Source organism: Phascolarctos cinereus, unplaced genomic scaffold (assembly GCF_003287225.1).
Source record: "Phascolarctos cinereus isolate Bilbo 61053 unplaced genomic scaffold, phaCin_HiC Scaffold_1;HRSCAF=81, whole genome shotgun sequence".
In the NCBI taxonomy this organism is placed as follows: Eukaryota; Metazoa; Chordata; class Mammalia; order Diprotodontia; family Phascolarctidae; genus Phascolarctos; species Phascolarctos cinereus.
Window position 1 is genome coordinate 114,148,176 of NW_027555514.1, and position 21,874 is coordinate 114,170,049.

A 21,874-nucleotide genomic window follows, 5' to 3' on the forward strand; every position below is an offset into this window, starting at 1 on the left:
CTGACCCTAGAGTGGTTGAGAGAAATCAGATTGTATCTGTGGCATGTGTGTTGATGCCTCCGTCATCTGTGTTTGTGGGAAAGGAGAAGCTAGACTCATGCATGTGTGCCCATACCCAGTCCCAAATTCTCATCTTCCTTTCTCTTCGCCAAATGATCTCTCTCTTCCTTTTGAAAAACAGGCCATGTGGGTGGCAGCCACATAGAACTCGTAAATCAGATTCTTTGTGTCAATAGCTTGACCCTTTGGCATGTCCCGGTTGGGCCTGGAGCTGGGCAAGCTGTCTAGGAAGAGTCATGGCTTTCCCTAAAGACCTGATTGGTGTCCCTGTTTCAGTTTCTTCACTTTACAATCCATCATCTGCAGTTTCCAAAAGAATCTTCCTAAAGCATGGTGTCACTCTACTCAAGCTTCAGCAACTCCCTGTCATTTCTAGGATCACATACCAACTCCTTAGCCTGCTATATCTTCATACCTAAGGTGTTCTAGTCAAACCGGCCTACTTTCTGCTCCCCAAACTCGGGATTCCATTTCCCACCTCCCTACTTTTACATAAGCTATCCCCCATCGGTCAGCCAAGCATTTATTAAGTACTTGCTGCATACCAAGCACTAGGCTTTCTGAATCCAGAAGCCTCCTTTGAGCTCAGCTCAGTTGTCCCCTCCTACAAACAGCCTTTTCTGTAATGTTTTCTCTCCCTCCTCAAGTTACCCTCTATTTACTTCTCTCTACTTGCTGTGTCTCACTGAAGAATGTGAATTCCTGTAAGGTAGGGATGGCCTAGTCCCTGGCACGGAGTAGGCACCTAAGAAATGTTTGAATTGAATCACGCTGAGCTGGCCCTCCATTTTTACAGGGTCTCCATTCATGCTTGAATGAATGGATTTTCCACTTGTAACTGCTTTAGAGGACGTACTCCTACACCACTGACCTTTATAGTGCTAAAATAGGAATCCCTGACATTTGATTTGAGCAAATGTTCAACGACATGCACCTACTATATATGGGGCACCATGCCGAGTGCAGTCCATCAGCAGGCATGGAAGAAGGGCACTATTGGCTTTGGCAAATACTTGGCCAGAAGAGATGCTTAACTAGTGCTTGTCAGTTTTATTGTGGTGGGTGAGGGGGAAGGGAAGACAAAGCCACAGTCACAGAACAAAGCCTGCTGTAGCTTTCCTCCTTTCGTACAAGGCAGTCCATAGCAAAAGTGGAGGAGCAGGGGGGTAGAGTTTGAACGAAAACTTTTATAGTAGAAAGAGCCTTAGATTTTTAAATCAGTGGATCAGAGTTCAAATGCTATTCCTGTTACTTACTACTCATGTGTGCCCTTGGGTGTCAGCCTTTCATCTGGAAAATGAGAAAACTGAGCTAGACAAATGATCCCTAAGGCTCCTTCCAGCCTAAAATCTGTGATCTGATGATCCTGATATTTCCAGGGTCTCTGCATGGTGATAGGAGGACTCCACCACCCTGAACAGAGATTTAACAATCGATCAGTGGGGGTCAGCTCTGCGCTGCTCTTCCTGTCTGTGGGAGGTAAGCCAGGGATATATAGGGTGGGGGTCAAAATAGCCTACACAGAACAAGAATGGCAGAGAATGTCTGGGATGCACTTACGTGGTTTAGATTCTGGAAACAATGTACCAGCACCCCAGATTGAGGGGTGGGGGTGGGAAACAAAACTAAATTCAATCAGGTTTAGAGAGTGCTTAGGGACAGCTAAGTGGTATGGTAGGTAGAGCTCAGGGCCTGAAGTCAAGAAGACTCATCTTCCTGAGTTCAAATCCGGCCTCAGATACTTCCTAGCTACGTGACCCTGAGCAAGTCACTTATCCCTGTTTGCCTCCATTTCCTCATCTGGAAAATGAACTGAAAAAGGAAACCATTCTAGTATCTTTGCCAAGAAAACCCCAAATGGGGTTACTAAGAGACAGACAGAACTGGAAAAACAACTGAAGCACAACAACAGACAGTGCTTAAAGGCATATACAGGAAAGTCAAATAAACCTTTTTCTAAGGCCTTGGAAGTAAAACTCCTATGTTCTCTCTGATCTGATTTCCACTTCCTTCTCCTCCTTCCTAATGTAATGGTGACTAAGGGAGAACCTTGGACCTAGAGGGAAGTTTACAAGTCATCCAGTCCAGCTCCCCCAATCACTCCCCTTTTGCAGATGAGCAAATTGGAAAGGCAAAGGTGATTTGCCCAAGGTCACATGGGTTTTGATTATGAGTTTGGGGCTCTTTTCTACACTGTTGCCCCTTTCTTCTCTCAGGAAGGGTAAGTTTCCTGTTAGTGTGGGAAGCTCGAAGGCTGCTCAGAAAGAGCCTGGACCTAAAAAACCTAAATGGCCCCAGATGGGCTCAAATCTCAGGTTTTACTTAACTGCAGCCCCTGATTCCTACTTCTTGTCTTTACTTAGTCCTTACTTTTACCCTAAGAAATGGTAATTTCTTAGATTCTTGAGATTTTAGGTCCTTGATCTGCTAAGCCCCTTTTACAGAGAATATAGTACCTTGCCCTTTGGGAGGTAGCTGGCTGGCCAAATTGGAAGGCTACCATGACTCTGGGTCCAGTGATCGAATTTGTTTGACCCTAGAGAAGTCTGGAGAACTTGTTCTGAGCCTCCAGGTCTTGGGCATTCAGGAAGTATAGTGACCAGAAGAGTGAGCTCTCAGAATCCTATTGTATCCATGAGACCCGACACTAATTTCCTGACTGTGGCAGGTGTGTTTGCCCCAACGCTCTTCTCCAAGGTCTATGGGAGACTGATCTGCGTAGAGTGCCAGAACATTACCCAGGACCTCTCCGGGAGCTATCTCTGCCACAGCTGCCGATTTGGCTTGGTACGTAGAATGCCCTGACCTGAGTTTCCCTGGGGCCAGCCAGAGAGTAGGATGGAGCCCAGTTGAGGAAACCTCATAAAGTATTAAATATGTACTTATATATAGTACTGAAACTATTATGGGGGAGGAGGGCAGGGGAATGGAGAAAAAGGTAAATGCTGAACTAGGAAATAGAATTCCTAGAGTCTTTTTGTACTACTACTCAATTCCCTGCGTGACCACGGGGAACACTGTCACAAATGAGTGGTTATGGGTACTGCTAGCTTATCTAACAGGGCTTGAGGACCCTGGAGAAGATGGCATATTATTATACAAGGCAACTGAGTAGTCAGCTAAGATGTCCCTCAGCTCTAGGTCTGTGAGGACCCATAGATAGTGCAGGAATTCAGAGAGAGGGCTAGAATAATCAGGGGAGACTGTGGTACATTATAAGCTGCATTCTAGGCAAGATCAATGAGAGTAGGGGAGCGGTGGACACGGAGATGAGTTTGGGGAATGTACTGAGGGCAGAGAGCACATCCTGACTGCAGTGAAGGATGCATTAGGACAAGCAGAATTGAGGTAGGTCTGAGCCTGGTCATAAAGGGCCTTAAAAAAATTCTGGTATTCTGGTCAGAACAGGTAGAGTCTTGTTCTGGGCTTCATGTTGTAAGCCTGACATTGACAAACTGGAGCACGTCCAGAACAGAGCAAAGCGTGTCATGAGGACTGGCAAAGAAATAAGGATGTTTAGCCTGGAGAAGAGAAAACTGAGCATATTCATCTGAACAGAACCTTATCACCTTATAAGTTCTCTCCTCCCTAGCCTTTCTCTGGGCACTTCTACCCCCCAACCACTCCAGGCTCTACAAACTCTAGGGTCTCTACAAGACCCTGTAATGAAGCAAGCCACAGGAGAAGGATTTCCTATTCTTCTCATTTTGTATAGAAAAAATTCTCCCACAGCAGTAGCTTCCCTTATTGATCCCCCTAGCTCTTTAAGAGTTTTGGTCAGCTCAAAACCTTGTACTGAAACTAATATCCTAAGGATTATATCACTGCCTCCCTAAAGTTTACAATCCAATGAAGTCGGATAGATTTTAGACTTCAATCCTTTATATATCCCTTTTTCTGTTCCCCCCAAGGGCAGGTTTTCCAGCTGCCAATCCTCTTTTGAGGGGGGAGTCTCTTTATGTAGACTGGGCTAAGCTGGGGGCAGGGAGAGGAAGATAAGTGGAATGAAATGAACCAGAGCCCAGACTCGATCCTTGGGGAAGCACAAGAATCTTTTTTGGGGAAATATAAGACATAACTTGGACATGATGGAATAGCTCTTTAAGGGCAGTAATCCCTGCTCACCTGATTAATGGCTCAGGTTTGCCTTTCAGATGGAGAACAATGGAACTCTGTACTATAGCCACGTCCGGTAAGTATGACCTTGACCCTATGACCTCAGGGGAATCACTACTGGTTTTCTAGAATTAGGAATCTTTCATAACCAGGATCTGACTGCTTTGCCCATAATCCCACCTGTTTGGCCCAAATACTTGGGACATTCTAGAAAGAACTGACTAACCTTGTGACCCTGGACAATTCCCTTCCCTTCTCTAAGCTTCAAATTCTTCTCTAAAATGGCAGTGTGTGCCACCTGCTTTGTAAGGTGGTTGTGAGGTGTGTGGAAGAGGCCCTGAATTTGGAGCCAGAGGACCTGATGAATCCTAGTCTGTGACATGCTACTTGTATGATTTTTCTCTTATCTACCTCTCTGGGTCTCCCTCAGTTTCATCTATAAAATGAGGGGAACTGAAGTAGACATATTTTAACATTCCATGGACTTATGACTTGGAGATTCACTCTTAAGAGGGTTTCACCCTTTATGGTCCCCCACAGATAATAAGAATGTGAATTATTTATTATTGCCCAGTGGGAAATGGGCAGATGAGATGGAAAGAGGTTCTGAGAGTTGGAAAAGTGACTCTATATATAAAGGATGTACTGATGTTAATTGCATTTGTGGTGGCATCATACTAGTTGTGATATGGCAGCACTTGAGGTTTCCTTCTCCTAAATCAGCATAACTACCTACTTCTGCTGTTGCTTCTCTTCTTACCCTTTTCTTTGCCTTTCCCCTCCCCAACTAGCTATGTTCTTGTAGACATGGGCTTTGTCTCCTGGTCATTTTCACAAGACCTTCTCCCTTGTGGGACAGAGATATTGGTATCCTTGTTGGGGTTGTTGGCCTCTGCCTTCTCCCTCTTCATCACGGCATTACATTTCAGGCCCTTGGTATACACGGTGTCTCTCCTCCTCCCTGCTGCCTACCTTGTAGGCCTCTTCTTCACCCTGAAGACTCACTCTCACATCTATGACACCCACATCAGTGACTACCCCTGTGAGTTGCTAGATGGTTAAAACCATCCTTCTCTTTGGTTTCCCTGTCCCTTTCTTCCTCTACATGGACCAGAGATTAACAAAGAAATTAACCAAGTTTCTCAGTTATGAAACTGGTAGGAAGGGGGACAATATATTTCACTGGGCAGAGCCTGATGGGGCTCCTGCACCTGGACTGTTATGCCCCTTATAATTAAATTGTTCAAGTTGAGAGTGGTATTCTCCTTGCCCATCCCCTTCCCAAATCCCTGAAGCAGCAGAAAGATGAATTCTAGAGGGGAACTGGGGTCCACAGAGTTGAAGACAGGAATGAGTTTAGAGAATCCACAAGGGGCAATAACTTAGTCTTAAGGGTTTCACTTCAGTCTTCTCCCTCCTTTCCTCTACTCTTTCCTACCAGTGCCTGGGCACCATCATGGTGCTATGGTTCACTGGCCTCGATGGCGTGCGCTGCTCTTGCTGCTACTGTCCACCCTCTGCATGTCTCTCTGTGCTGACCTGACCACAGAGCACATCAGCCCCATTTTGGAGAGTTCCACTGTGTCCCAGGTGAGTTGATGTCTCCTGCCAGCTCCACTGTGCAGGCAGTGGCTCCATTCAGATAGAGAGCTAGTGTTGGGGGAGGGTCTGTATAAGGAAAAAAATACTGGGTTCTAATCCTGACTCAGCTCAAAACTCACTGGGAGTTTTGGGTCTTCAAATCACTCTCCAACCCTTTTCTCTCAGAGGGGAGATGCCTCATCTGCTCATTTCATGAACTTGTTGGACCTGAGATGATGCTGAAAAGGAATAAGCCCTCTACCTATTGACAATATCTATTGTAAAATTTCATACATAAAGGTGACTGTTTCTACCACGTTCCTATCCTTGCCAAGCTCAACCAAAGCTCAGAGCCAGGGTAAAGGATCTGATTTTGCTTTTACCCCAGACACTACTTTCTAGACTTGGGGCTCAGTATCTGTATTTTCTCACCCTGTCCCCCTGCCCAGTAGGGCTGCCTCAACTACCTAAAGTAGCCCTTTTGACTGGTAGAGTTTTCCCCACTGAGACCAAAGGCACTACTGTCATTGCCCTCTGAATTGGTATATCTGGGCCTTGCTGCCTTGGCCTAGGACTGCAGGGTACAGTCTGCCCTGACCAAGTTAGCCAAATTTCTTGGTCCAGTCCAGATGCTAGTGCTGGGTTGCTATTTAGAGAGGGATTTTTCTGTAGATACAAAAAAGATAGAAAGTTGTGGCTCAAGTGATTTTCTCTTTTCCTTTTCCTTCTCCCAGTATTTTATAGGAGTAACTGTACTTGCCATGATGCCAGAATTGCCTGAGATTGTCAATGGGATTCAGTTTGCCTTGCAGAACCACCTGAGTCTTAGGTGAGGATGCTATCCCTGCAAGGGTGGAGGGGGCAGGGCAGAGGACGGTCAGAAGGTGGTGCTGGACTCCTGGCAATAGTCTATTTCCCACAGGCCAAACACACACTGTTAGAGGATTCCTGTAGAATATACTTCCCTAGTCCTTCCTCAGATGGAGATCTTGTGACTGAAACCACCATCAACACTGCAGCTAAAGAATTCTCAGCTTGAAGTTAGCGGAAGAAAGGCTTGTTAATGGAACCAAAGTGTTGTAGGAAATATCTTCAAACAGCTTTAAGGTCCAGGCATATTATAAAGTTGGCTAGAGAGTAGGGAAGCCAGATTAGCCAAGGGAAGAGATAGATTGAAATGAGACAGGTGGTTCTCTCTGATTAGGCAGTATGACCTAATAAAATGAGAGTAACGATCTGGATTTTAATCCATTACCTAGCTGAGTGACCTAGAACAAGTTACTTAACCTGGCTAAGCAAGCCTCAGTTTACTTATCTATAAAACAGGATTGAAATGGAGGTCTTTTCTAGGACTATGATTCCGAGTACTCTATAGATAAGATCACTGAATGGTCACAGCTATTTCAGAAGGAAATGAGCTCTGGTTCAAGCATATCTGAGCCGTACTCATCAGGTAGATACTACCTCCATGGAGAGGGGAAAGGAAGCCCTCAAGCACAAGGTAAGCCACCAGTCATGTTGCCCAAAAAGCCCTGTTGTTTTCAAGTGGTGAAGCCCTTCTGCTCTCAAGCTGTTAATTTTGCAGATTAAAAAGTAAAAAGCTTCTGTGCCCCTGGCAGAAGACAGCTTTGAAGCCGTAAGGGCTAGGAAAAGGCTAGTATAATAAGGATAATACTGTGAATAGAGGGTCAGAAAATCTGTGTTTGAATCTTAGGGTGATTTTCTGGGGAGTCTTTTTACACCTTTGGGCCTGTTGTAAAAGGACTAAGTGATTTTTAAGGCCTCTTTTCAGTCAGGTGTATGGGGCCCTAACTGCATCTACATCTGTGGCCCAGTTCATCTGGACAGGCACACCTTTCTTCCAGCTTCCTTTTTGACCACCTCACAGTCGAGAAACTCTGCCCACTCTACAAGCAACTCGATCCCTTTTCTTCCCCTTTTATTGACACACCAAAGAACATCTGCCACTTATAACTTGACCTCTCCTTTTTTCTATCTCCCATTCCAATTCTTTCTTTTAGCATTGAGATCAGCAGCTGCATTGCAGTACAAGTCTGTATGCTGCAGATACCTATCCTGGTGCTGTTTTCTATCTTCTATGTAAGTCAACCTGGGAGTGCAAAGGATTTTCAGGGGGTCACTGACTTTGAGCACTTTCTGGAGGTGTATTCTACTCTCAGGAGTCCAATGGGCCTCCCTTGGGAGATAGGGACACTTGAGTGTCTTTCATGGATATTCATTCAGCCCTCTGGGAACCTTTGCTTGTGAGTAGATTAGACCCAGTAGATCTTGGTTATCTTTTATAGTCACCTTGGGCATTTTCAGATTTACATGTTCACAAAGGAAGGCTATCAGAAAGCACAGGGAGCCCCTCTGCCTTTGTCCATGAATGCTGATGGATTACTGAGACTTCTCTTGGATTGGGAGGGACCCACATAACTCAATGTGCCTGGCCTATTTCCCCACCTACAAAATGAAGATGACAGCATGTTACCATGAGAATAAAATGTGATGGCTGAGATGATATAAAGAGACATGACAGAAAGAGAACCCTGGATTTGAGGGTCAAAAGATCTAGATTTCAATTCTGGCCCTGCTCCTAAGTAAATGCCTTTTATGACCTTCAGCAAGCCAGAAAGTTCATTTTTCTGGGCCTCAGTTTTACCTGTAAAATAAGGAAGGTTGAAGTAGATCTCCAAAATAATTTTAACATGAAAGCACTCCAGGGATTAGGAAGTGTTTTAAAAGGGCTGTTAAAAAAGGGATCCCCTGAGGTCCTAAGCCCTCCCATCCTCATTAGAAAGTTAAATTACCAGTAAGTTACTCTCTTCAGCCAACAGGATTTATGCTGTTCTTCAGTGACCTTCATGTCTATGCCAGCATGTTCAGTGTCATTCTCATGAATTATATCTTCATGGATGGCAAGTGTGACTACTTTCAAGGTATGTCTGAAGGTGAAGGGAGCAAAGGACATACAAGGTAACCCTTGTATGGTCCTAGCTATTAGAACCTTTTTAAGTATGAGGTGCATTTTTCAAAATCCTCTATTTAGTTCTAGGTAGTAGCTCAGAAACTCCAGGTGGAACAGAGGTACATATGTCCTAGGTAATCCTGAGTATGGTAGCCTCTTGTATTGATTGTTCACTTGCTTGTGGTGAAGGGGAGCAGGCTCTGTTGAAGGGATATGTTAAGGAGTTCTACCTTAAACCACATAGCAAAGAAGGCTCTTAACTAGCCTCCAATTTCCTTTTTTTTTGGGGGGGGGGAAGGGGTTAGGCAATTAGGGTTAAGTGACTTGCCCAGGGTCACACAGCTAGTGTCAAGTGTTTGGTCTGAGGTCAGATTTGAACTCAGGTCCTCCTGACTTCAGGGCCAGTGCTCTATCCACTGCGCCACTTGGCTGCCCCTCCAATTTCCAAGGAAACAGAAAAGTCACTGTTTTCTGAAATGGCTATTACCAAAACTTATTTAAAGTTTTGAGTCTGCTCCCAGGTAGTTGAACTATGAGCCCAAATGTGTCCCTCTCCCTCCTCAGGTACTGTGCTGGTAATGGTCTACTTCCTCCTCCTTGCTGTCTATTTCTTTGCTCCTTCTCCTGCTGGCTGCTGACATCTGCTTCCTACTGGACCTAGCATTTGGCTGCATCAGAGATGATTGGGTATTTTCCTTTGAGGCTGATGGACCTACATAGTAGGTCTTAAGGATTCACCTCATCTGGTTTGAAATATGCAGAACTACACTGGGAAGCCAGTAGAAGTCAATCCAAATCTCTCTCCAACCTTACCCCTCTTCTCTCTCATTTTTTTACATTGTGGGAACTATTAAAGAAACAAAAGCGTTTGTACTTAAAACTTCATTCCCCTTGATTTTGATGGGGAGAGAAAGGACTTGGCTAATGAGATCACATTTTTTTCTTGGTCATTTTTGACTCTTACCACATCCAAAGATGAGTCTCCAAAGGGCAAGTGGTAAAATGGTCCCATGTTTTTCAGTCTCAATCTGTTTGTACTATTCTCCTTCCCTACTAAAGTATAGTTACTTTACACAAACTGCAGGTGCCAAGACTTTTGCTGTGTCCTACAAGCGTGAAGGTAGATTAAAGATGAAAAAGGGATCTCTAACCATTTACCCTGCTGCTATCAAGTGACAGCAGGGATAATACCACCTTGACCTAAAGCCTGGGAAACCCAACAGCTTTTGCATCTTTAAGAGATAAACTGTCAAGGGGGGGCCATTAGGTGGTGCAGTGGATAGAGCACCAACCCTGGATTCAGGAGGACCTGAGTTCAAATCTAGCCTCAGACACATAACACTTACTAGCTGTGTGACCCTGAGCAAATCACTTAACCCCCACTGCCCAAACCCAAAATACAGAAAAACAAAAACAAACAAACAAAAAGAGATAAGCTGTCAAAATAGTAGAGATGCTGAAGTAGTTCTCTCTAGGTAGAAGGAGGATCAGTTACACTGAATTCTCTTTTCTTTCACACATCATAAACTCACATGCTATTCAAACACAGACAAGGAGGTACAAGACTGATATCTCCTTATTACCATTATTGCTAATTCACTGAAGACTAGGTATCAGTTGTTTGCTTGCTAGTCCCACAAAATGAGGACACTGCTTCAAAAAAGATCATTTCAACAAAACAGAATTCTGTTACCAAAAATATGAGCAGTCTTTGGAGCTGGTTATGAAGCTGCTTTTTCACTGATGAATTTCATGGAAATTATTTCCCTATTCAGGGAGACTTAAGTAACTGATATTAGGGTAAGATAAAGGGGGTTTGCACTGACAAAACCAAATGGAAGAAAAAGGAAGGGGATACCTGAATGTCCTTGGAGGTGGTATTTAATATGTTCTAAAGGGATGAACAAAATTAAGTCTGAAACATATGGATCTGCTTATGGAAAGCAGTACTTTACCACGGGTATCAAAAGCCAAATTATTCTATGGCCTTGACCAAAAAATTTTCAGGCAGCACTGTTCTGATGATTCCAAATTACCTTGGGCAGATAGCAGGGTCAAGGGTGGGATAAGCCTTCATTCTAGCATCCAGAAACAGCAATTCTGGTGAAGAAGAGAGTGTGTTCTCTGGTACGCTGTCTTATTAGTACCTGCAATGTACTCTGACCATATGAGTATTAAATCTATTTCCCTTCATGATCACAGGGAACCTTAAAATTAAGGATCACATAGATGAGGTGTAAGACTATTACAAGTAAGCTCAAGGTTAAAGAGGCAGGCTGGGACATCTGGACTAGCTTGTTAAAGTTTCTAGGCTTCTCTGATTCTAACCTCTTACGTGACAAGGAAGGAGGGAACCATGCTAGGAATTCATTAGTAAACATTTGGGGTTAGGTTAATAAAAGCTGGGAGGAGAAAGAAAAAAAAGGGAAAAAAACTAGAGCTGCTTCTACGTAGACAAAAGGCAATTGGAAACATTAGGATTTCTTTCCATATCTTATTAGAATTGAGCTATGTCAGATAGTATCTGACTTGGGACTCCTGTGAGTGTAATCTTAGAATAATCTGGCCAGGGACAGACAGGGCCTTGAAGAAAATACAGCCACATATTTTGGGGGTAGTGTTTAGTACTACATCAAGGTCCCTATCAATATTAACAAAGATGAGTTGTGTACTTTGACTGTGGACTGTACAGCAAAATGAGCTCTACCAATGCTGTTCCCCCTTGGGATCATGACTGTAGAAGACGACAGGAAGAATTAATACTTCTCTACTTCAGATCTAGATAACTGCTTAAACCTCCATGTTTCTAAGGAAAAAGTAGTGCCATTTTTCATACAACCAGCTAACATAACTGAAATGTGGGGGCCATGGGCAGCAGTTCTTTAGTCTCTACTTAATTGTAATCTTATTAAGGGTCTTACCCTTAGCTGACAGTGAAGTCAATGAGCTACAGAATATAGAAGGGTAAATGCAGTCAGGGTCACTACTTCAATAGTTGCTGCTGACTCAAAAAAAAATTCCACAGACTCCTACCATTGGTATCTTGCTTTGTAAATATATCTATGTCCATCACCCCATCATCTGGTAAAGTGCATTTTGCATTCTTGCACTGGCCTAAATTTGTCATGCAAAGGTGGTATCAGAATCAGGTTCCTGACTCTTCTAAAACCCTTAGCATCTAATTCAACTCACCTCCTCCTACAGATGAAGCAACTGAGGCTCGAAGAAAGTGTGATTTCCTTCAAGGTCACACAGTTAGTGGCAGAGTCAGACCTAAAATAGATTAACGACAGCCAGCTTTACAGGGGCCTTCATATACATTGTGTTATTCCAGCCTTATCACCGTATGAGTTGGACACTATCAAATTCCCATTTGATAAATGAGGAAACTGAGGCTTCGCCATTAAGCTGTTTGTCCTTGGTCACACAGCTCATCTTAGAAACAGAACTCAAAGTCGGGGGTCTCTTATTGCTATGTCTAGCCCCTTGCCCCTCGACCACAGTGCCTCTCTCCCAAGTTTATTCTACATTTCCAATATTTTTTAAACTATTCCCACCATTTTAGTTTTTATATCACAGGATACAAACTAAAATGCTATTAACTGGAATGGTCTAAACTGCCAAGTTTTGGAGAGGAGGAGTTTGTTGGTGAGGTGTGGAATCCTAAATTATTTGGCCCCCAATCCAGGGTGCAGCTTACATAACTACTCTAAGGAGACTAGGCTGGCCATTAAGCAACTGTATTTTGAACAGGTTTATTGAGCAGATCTCTTTAGAAAACAAACAGCAAAACACAGACAAGGTACATGAATACACAGTGGATATACTAGGGAAATTCCCCTATGCTCCCTACTGCATGTAGAAAACCAGGCAAGATGGAAAAATCGTTCTAACTATATTTCATGCACACCAGACTGCAAAAAGACATCTGGAGCAGTCTAACAGGGCTGCACCATACAGGCACAGGGCAAGGCAACAATGTATAACCCCAAGCATTAAAGAGCTAGGCCTAGTTTCATTCTTTAGAACCTGTACCACAAAGTTTCTTGACTAGTGTCTCCTGGTATATATCTTCACAGTTATTTACCAACACTCCCACTTTCTTGGCATAATGGATGTTAAAATGCTCTTCTGTGCCTTCCTTTGTATATTAAGTGGACAGCTGGACAAGATGCCCATCACTCACTTCAAATAGCCAAGTGGTGACTTCTAATTAGGACAGACATTATTATGAATTCTGAAAACTTCTGGGTTTACATCCTGCCCTGACTACACAGGGTTCATGCCTTTAAAAAAGAGCCACGAGTACTTTTTGGAACCATAAACCTCAAAAAACTAGTAATTTTATTGCAATGTCATAACTTAGGGAGCCATCTTCTTCTGATAAGCATGATGTTTCAGCACTGACTCCAATCCACAACTTGTCTTACTAAGAGGCCCATGACCTTCCCGAATGTTTGAGGAAGCAAGACAACCTGGACAAGAGTTTGGCTTCTAGAGTTCATGGTCCCTGCAATTCAAACCTTTATTTCCTTCCCCTAGCTCCCCTGGAGCAAAAAATATTCAATACCAGAACTGTTAAGATGAAAAAAGGGCCTACTGCATTATTTCAAGATGCTGGCAGGGAGCAGCTTTTAATTAGTAAACTACAGACTTCTTCAGCTTCTGTGAACATGGTAAAACAAGACCATTTTAAAGAATAGAGGTTTACACTCCTCGAGAAAAATTTCCCCTAACCTGTTTGCAAAACTGTGCAGCCAAATAAATAAAATGCTCAAAAGTTAAATGAGGGCTCCAACCTTAGTGGTGATATGAGTAGCTGCAAAAAGTCAAAGAAATGTCTTACCTGTTAAATAATGTTTTCCCTTGTACCAACCTCCTTTCCCTTAGGTGCTGGGAATTCTTTGGTGGTTACAGGGGAGAAAGAACATCTACAACTGAGTAGGTGTGTGTCTTAAATTTCTTCCTATCTGCGCAACATGAGGATCATAAAGAGCTCCCGCAGTTACAGATGTGGGCAGAAAGCCAACATGAAGATAATGGAGAGAATAATATTGACTGAAATAGCAGGTCACACTATGAGACGCTGACTTATCAACCATAATCAGTCTTGTTATTCATAACTGTTTATCCAATGGAACCCAGACACTTCTGCTCATTCTTTCCTTACAATTAAATACTTATTTAGCCCCTCTTCTAGAAAAATGGGAGTAAGAGTGGTTGACAAAACTGAAAATAGTTTTAGAGAATGCTAAAATATTGATTAGAAATGCATTCAGTGTTTCACCCTGTTCCCACTGTCATTACCATTACCCTTGCATTCCAAATAGACACTGTTGACAATTCCTTTGCTTGAGATGCTCCATCTCAAGAACATGGTAACTAATGACATTTTTCTACTTTCTTTTTTTTCTACTTACATTATCAATGCAAATCACTTAATACATATTTTCAATTTTCAGTCACTGGAAAAACTGACCTCCCAAAGAAAAAGGTCTCCCTTTGACCTATGATGAATGATTAAGTGTTTCATTTCCAGTCTTGTACAGGCTTATAGTTTTTAAAGGATTTAGAAACTACTTAAAAGAGTCATCATCCGATTCACAGATAAACTACTTTGAGCATACTTTGAGAAGAATGGCATTAAGAGGTAAATTCAAATTTCTCCATTGATGTGTAAATCCTTTGTTCCTAGGAAGGGAAGACTGATTTCCAAATGAGAAACAGGTGCCTTAATTTTAAAGCATTCTGTAAATATAAGTCATTATTTTACTTCGGGGACAAAGACAGCTAGATGTGCAAATAGTAGATGACACAAAAGAATTTTAAATAGACATTCCAACTATCATATGTCACCAAAAACTAAGTCCCTAAAATCTGACGCCAACACCACCCCCTCTAAAAAAACAGACATAAAAATTCCAGTTTTGCCAAAAATTGGACTAAACCAAGCTGTCCAGCTAAAATTCTGAGTGAATGTATGTGGTGTGATTATAAAACAATGGACTAATTTCCCTAAGCCACACATGTAAATCTGTCACACTGTTCACACACCTATACATATTGATAACCTACGCCCAAATCCTTCTCCAGTGCCTCACAGAAGCATGGAGCCTTAGGCCTACACCCAGGCGAAAGGCTTTTCATGGATCACAGACTCTGTCACTCAAAGACCAAGAGAAGCTCATCACCAGAAAAGAGGCCACTGGATAAATTTCTGTGGCCCTAGCAATCCATGAAGACTGTCTACTAAGACAGAGACTTTTATCTGTAGCAAAAGGAGATGGTACTCTACAACGATGCACACACATGCACATGTCTATATATGTGTGTATATATTTATACATGTTATCTGTATATAAATATATGTATTATTGCACTTAAATTGTAGGTGGCAAATAAGAGATGGTTAAGGATGTCTGAAAGAGGCAGAGAAGAAGCAGGCATATGCTTCCATGCAAGAGGCACCAGAGTCAAGGTGAAATCATTTTGCTACTTATAGAATTAAATTCTTTGCAAACTCTTAAATTAATTCCAACAAGATCACTTAAATGTATATTACACACATGGGCACGGTGGGTAGAGCGCCAGACACGAAGTCAGGAAAACTTGTATGCCTGAGTTCAAATCCAGTCCCAGACACTTACTAGCTGTGTGACCTTGGGCAAGTTACTTAACCATTTGCCTCAGTTTCCTCATCTGTAAAATGAGCTGGAGAAGGAAATGGCAAACTACTCCAATATCTTCACCGAGAAGACCCCAAATTGGGTCATGATAATTCAGACAATGCTGAAAAACAACTCAATAACAAAACACAGAGAGCATAGTAGAAAGAGTTTTCTGACATGGAGTCAGAAAAAATGTGCTTGATTTGTGGCTCCAATCCTTTAGCAACTGTGGGACTATTTAGCCAGTCACTTCAACTCAGCCTATTTCATCTATAAAACAGTGATAATACTTAAAATACTTTCACAGTGAAGAAAGCATTTTATCTTAAAGCATTATATAAATGTGAGCTATCACTCAGGAAGAATTGTGTGTGCTTAATTATGCAGCATTTGAAGATCTAGTCACACACATTCTTTCACTACTGCTGATTAGAACAGGATACTCTGGACAAAAAATGGAGGGAATCCTTTTTACAAGGAAGCAAGGTATACTAACTGCTGTGGTCAACAAGCCTCCCATGAAGCAAAGCTAGAGGGAGTGTTGTTCTTCTTCTGTTTCTGGCACTTCCCATGCTCTGCTAACAGAAGGCTTAAAAAAGAGAGCAAGTCAAGAGGGAACCAGGCCCTCTGTCCAGCTTTCTAGAGCAGCTGTCAGTTTCTGCTACAGAATCAAAAGGTTGGAAGCTGAAGGATCTTTCTTTGGCCTCCACAGAAACGCCAGCCCGCCCACCCACCCCACCTGACAGCCTGGCTTGTTTGTTCCTCCTGCCAATACAGTCAGCTTGGGCTGGCAGCCTGCCAAGAGCAGCTTCATCTGAACTAGAAATAGTCTTATCTAGACTAGTCATGACAGGGAAATAGATCTCTTAATGAAGCAACTACAACAACAATCTATAAAAGGCAACTGGTTAGCAAACTATTAAAGCATAGAAAAGGGCAAGACCTACCATGTGGTTACCTCTTTCCTTAGGTACCCCATATCAAAAGAGGTGCAAGCCAAAATTTCTAAAGCCCAAACAGTTATCCCAAGCTACTACAGAACAAAAAAAAATATCTGTAAGTCTTCATGCCACACAGATGGGATGTTATGAAAAGGCTTGGAAGATGGGTTAAACACTATACACTTCTACACTCCACACAGTTCTCCCCTCCTTTCCCAGATACTGAATGCTTTTAATTTAATTCAGAGACTATTTTAAAACACATACATCCTCAAGCAGTTTTTAAAGTGAAGGAAAAGATAAAATTATTTTTAAGAGTTAGCTGAAAAAAAGGCACTTAAATGGAAAAACATGTCCCATATCTACATTAGACCTAGCTGGGACAACCAGGTCTGCATTTCCTGTATTTCTTAAGCACCTTTATTAACTATGTGTGTCCACATGTCCACCTGACTATGATCTAATTATTACCTAAACAACCAGAGAAAAAGCAAATTGGAAATTCAAGTCACTTTCCCAAATTTAAAAAGAACAAGACTAAAAACTCCACACAAAAATGAAAATGACATTCAACTGCATTCTTCCCCCATGATGTTTTTTAAATGACACTTGGTTTCCCAGAGTGGATAACATACTGATTTTGGCTTTTTCCAGCAACTAGGATCATATGACTCAGAGCACAATGCACATCTGAATAGAAAGAAAAGCAGAATTATTTAAGGGAACAACCAAGTGCCAGTTGGCTTTCTAGAGGGAAAATCCCAATGCCTGAGAAAACAAGAGGCTTGTGGTCCAGAGCCTAAAAAGCAGCAAGTTATTTACTACGAGCAAAGGGCATCAATTCCGAGACCTGGAAGATACTTCAAATGAAAGAAAGCCAAATCTTATGTTTCACATCAGAGACCAAGTCTGAAGCCTGCAACAAGGAAACAGCTGCAGGTCACCCTCATACCTGTTGAACTAAATGACTCTAGGCCCTCATGATCTACTTAGCAGCCCATATTACATGACTTTTAAGCAGTCTGTTTAGACCTACACTTCACCATGAGGTGAGAGGAAACAGAAGAAAAAACACTGAGAAGACACGCCAGTGTTTGTAAGTCACTCTGGCTTTGTTTGGCCCACAGTTCCTTTTTTATCCGGAATGTTCTTGGTGTCCTGGTCTTCAAGAACAACCTACAAGTTTTTGATAAGTCAACATTTCCCTATCCCAAAGGGATAAACAGGTTAACAACTTAGTTGTGTTACCCTTCCATCCAAAGCCAAAATATGCATTTGGGCTGTCTACAGAGTAAGATGTCAAAGATTGCTGCAGTCAGGAAGATCTACTCAATTAAATACCTCTTTAGAAATAATATATTAACATATGTGGCATTAAGGAAAACCAGCAAGGCTGTCAACAGGCACCCTTCCCACGTTTCCTGAACTATTGGGATTTGATGGTGGTGTTTTAAAGTAGAAGAACACTAGCCAAAAGTTGCTGACTATATGTTCAGAACTTTCCTGAAAAAGTAGTCTATACTTTTATCTTGATTCATGATATTTTAAAGAGCTTTTCAGAAAGCTAACTCCATCTCCCCCCCTTTTCCCATCAAGGAAGAGGGAATTTAGGGAAAGGGGGGAGGGAGAAGCAGCATAAGGGGAAATCCCCACATTTCCATAAACTTAAAAACAAATTTACAGAAAGGCATCTGATGTATTTTCTGAGTAAGGCCTTGATCAGGGTACTCAATCCTCTTGGTAGCACACTCCACGCTGCCCATAAATAGAGAAGGAAGTCTCTTTAAATTAGTATTCCCATGATGAATGAACAGTCCAGAAACCCTCATTTCAATCGCTCAATGAGTCCCTGTGTGAGTCCAAGGTGCAGAAGTTGTGGCCGGGAGAGACTTGCTAAGTGAGGGAAGGCCCCAAGCAGCTTCTCCCATGACAGTTCCAGAAGGCTGGGTACCACCAGCCAAATCTTAAATAATGAGCCAGTCCGTTTATTTTCATGGATGTTCACCACTCCTCCATGAATGTACATGCAACCAGCCTGTAAACAAATAGGGCAAACAGAAAAGTACAAATTAAATGAGGAAGAAAGACATATCGAAGATCTAGTGAAGACTCTCCTTCTAGGAAAAGATTTTTATAAGGCAGGTAGAACCAAAATGAGATTAGCTATCAAATATGATGAACAAATACAGCTATCAAAAAAGGTGTGCCTGATGCCCATTAATAAAGACAGATGTGGGTATTTAAGGTATATCTCTTACAAGGCTGACATTTCAGGAAGATTATGGACTTGGAGCAAGAAAAGACCTTGCAAACCATCATCTAATCCAATTCCCTCATTTTATAGATGAGGAAACTGAGGCTTAGAGAGGTTATGACTTGTCCAGAGTCAAATAGCCAGCAAATGTCAGAAGCAGGACTGCAACCCAGTAATAGATCACTGGTTTGACGCAGTGTGGTGTTTTGCAGGCCTGGGTCTTGGTGTCAAGTGTTCTGTTTATCTCCTAAACTCAGGAGTTAAGCAAACCTTGGAGGCAAGCTTCAAAGCAGAGTCTCATACAGAAAGGAGCTTAAACTGCTTATATTAGAACTTATTTACCAAATATCTACAAACAGAAACTACTTTACCACCCACTCCCATGCAAGTAATAAAATAAAAACTTACTGGTGTTACAGCTGCACAGTGGAAATAAACTGGCTCAGGCATAACAGCTGGAAGTTTTACCCACTGGAAAGTTTGCAGACTCAATTTCCAGACATCTCCCAAAATCACTTCTCCATTATAACCACCACAAACAAATACATCTACAAAGGACAGAAATAAAGAGCAGCTTATATGAGCCAAATGAACTCAATATTTATGGCAGATTACACCTGAAGACACCAGTTGTGTTGGTACTGGGCTCCACGGTGAAGGAAGGGAGGTGATGGAATAACTGGTAGTAGGAAAGCAAAATGGGAAGACCGGGTATTATGGGATCTTTTAAAAATACCCATAATATCCCCAGAGAGTACAGATTCTCTAATCTACACCACAAGTGAGTAGGAACATTCCCACAGGGGCAAGCATAACTGCTCCCTCACTTGGCTTTTGGTCACAAAGAGACAATCCCTGGCTTTCCTGCAGCCAGAGAGAAAAGGGTGAGATGAGGATCAGAAAGAAGCCCCAACTCACTTGGGACACTCAGCATCACTATGTTCTAACTTTTCTAAGTACTCTGAGACGATAAACTATCCACTTTCCATGATCAAAGGTAGGAACAAAAGCATATCAAAGTGAAAATGTATTTTAGTTAAAAACCTGTAACTGACTGAAAAATTTATTAAAGAAATGTAGACATTCGAGTTCTGTACAACAATTTAGGAATGAGCTGGAACCTGAAGACATAACTGCTTTTGCAGCATGTCTGTAAGATAAAGAACAGAAAATTTCTGAATCCCAAGAAGGATCTAACGTTCATCATGAAGTCAAAATACTCACTCAGTTATAATTCAAGGATGATGATGACAAAATTTAGATCACCCTTAGGAAAGATGTTTGGTTTTGTTTGCTTTTGTTTTGTTTTTAATCTGCTTTTTCAGTCTGAGTTCAAGAAAAACTTTAACCTAACAGTTTGACTTCAGTCCTAAGTGGAGTGGAAATAAGGAGCTGAAGTTTGTCCGTCTTCCTGTTTTGAGGTGTTTCGTTTTTCTTTTCAAACTACTTCTGTTTCAAACTGAACTCTATAAATCTTACCCAAAAAGCATAAGCAACTTATGAAAGGCTCTCCACACCAAAAATAGTTCCTGAGCGGATGGTACTTTTCTCAGTTCTGCTATCATATTGTTAACAACTTTAAAAGGGATTGTGGGGCAAATGAAATAGAACCTTCCAAGGAAAGGTTATTTATAAAACTTAAAGAACTTAGAAAAATACAACCTCCTACTTCCTAAATGATGCAGTATATCTTTCAAAGCTACCAGTTCTATCTGGCACCAGAGAACAGATTCCTTCACTCCTATACACTATTGTTGTACTCTCCTATTTTCAACAGTCACTCACACATTGAGCAAAGAGCTAGAAGTAGTATTCAGTTTAATGTCCTTACCATTTTTTATTTGTACACAACTGTGACATCTTCTGGCTGCAGGGAAACCTGCCAAACACATACACACAAGAGCTCTATTATTCACACAAAGCATAATGTAAATATGATATAGCAAAGGACATACTATAAATTGCTCAATTAAATCAGACATACAAATTATTACATTAGGAAAAGCTATAAAGTGGAATAACTCTGGTTTTACTAGAATGAGAAGAGACCATAAAGAATGGAGATACCTAATAACCAGCACAACTCTGGTATGATAAAGAGGCAGGCTCTGAGTTTTCCCAGGGCTCTTTACCCATAGGGGATCACAACTTTTAGGCTGAAAGAGAATGTGGTGATCAACTACTGCAATGCCTTCATTTTACAGACGAGGAAATGAAGGTCCAGATAAGTGAAATGACGTGCCACAGTTACAAAGGTAGCAAGAAGCAAAGCTGGGATTTAAACCTAGGTTCTCCAACTCCAAATCTAATTCTCTATCCACTAGGAGGTTTTTAAATATAAATTTTCTCAACTCTGTTCCTCCACTTCTTTCATAAAATTCAACAATTCTGTCAAAAGCACATCTCTATACAGTGGATGAATGATGGAAACAATCTCTATGTGACTCTAGACTATGACTACTGTCTAACATCAGTCCAAATTAAAATATCAAGCATCTCTACTTTAGGAGCACAAATACCAGTTAATTCATTTTCCCTCTTAAAAGCATTCAAAAAAAGAAATTAAAGTTTACTCAAGGATGGAGAATCAGCATTTATGATTTACCTATTTTTTCATGAGGTCTTGTTGCAATTTCCTCCCATGTGTTTGTTTCAAGGTTGTATGCGTGGATCTTGGGAAAAGAAAACACACACACACATATACACACACATAAGAACTCACTTAGTGGAAACAATGATAATCACTTGTGACTCTGGATGTTGAACAAGCCATATTTTAAGGCCTGCCTGCATAAACTCTATGCATTCTGCTAAAAAGCTTTCCTGGGCCTTGCGTCTCTCTAACTGTCCTCACTCTTTTAAAAAAGACAGTCATTAGATTGAATCGTTTGAAACACAATTCATCTGCAAGATGTATAATAATGAAATACTCAATAGGATTGATATAATTTTCCAAATTTTCTCTGGATTAGGAGGCAGACTCTAAATCTTAAGAACGCTCTGAGGAAAAAGGATCTCAAATACATCAACAAAGGATAAGGGCTGGTATACAAAAACCCATTTAGACTCAGTTCTCTAAAAACTGCATATCCCTAGTAATTCCTTAAGCCATAATGTACTGAATTGTACCTTCCTAATTCTATCCTCCAAGGAAATTAGATTGAGCCATACCATACCATGGTTTAATTCTTTCCTATATAATCCTCTATTAGAAAACTACATTTTTTCCTCTTATAACGATGGAAAAAGTACTGTAGTTGTGTGACATCAGGATCATCTCCAC

General features: G+C 41.6%; 2 protein-coding genes across 4 annotated transcripts in view; one reads left to right on the plus strand and one right to left on the minus strand.

The window, feature by feature from the left end:
• The window catches only part of LOC110219212 (uncharacterized), a 28,357-nt gene extending 18,726 nt beyond the window's left edge, over positions 1 to 9,631 (plus strand). Inside the window, 9 exon segments of the mRNA XM_078153731.1 lie at positions 1,440 to 1,539; positions 2,729 to 2,847; positions 4,215 to 4,252; positions 5,106 to 5,218; positions 5,618 to 5,766; positions 6,492 to 6,586; positions 7,779 to 7,857; positions 8,591 to 8,699; positions 9,293 to 9,631. Of these exon segments, the coding sequence (XP_078009857.1) occupies positions 1,440 to 1,539; positions 2,729 to 2,847; positions 4,215 to 4,252; positions 5,106 to 5,218; positions 5,618 to 5,766; positions 6,492 to 6,586; positions 7,779 to 7,857; positions 8,591 to 8,699; positions 9,293 to 9,366 (876 nt within the window). The 3' untranslated portion in view covers positions 9,367 to 9,631.
• A 2,836-nt stretch (positions 9,632 to 12,467) lies between these two features.
• The window catches only part of KLHDC10 (kelch domain containing 10), a 62,825-nt gene continuing 53,418 nt past the window's right edge, over positions 12,468 to 21,874 (minus strand). For all 3 annotated transcript variants that reach the window (XM_021002343.2, XM_021002342.2, XM_021002345.2), the window contains 4 exons: positions 21,197 to 21,263; positions 20,423 to 20,470; positions 19,000 to 19,139; positions 12,468 to 18,372 (listed from right to left, as the gene is read on the minus strand). In XM_021002343.2, the coding sequence (XP_020858002.1) occupies positions 18,163 to 18,372; positions 19,000 to 19,139; positions 20,423 to 20,470; positions 21,197 to 21,263 (465 nt within the window). In that variant the 3' untranslated portion in view covers positions 12,468 to 18,162. The remainder of the gene's footprint in view (positions 18,373 to 18,999; positions 19,140 to 20,422; positions 20,471 to 21,196; positions 21,264 to 21,874) is intronic.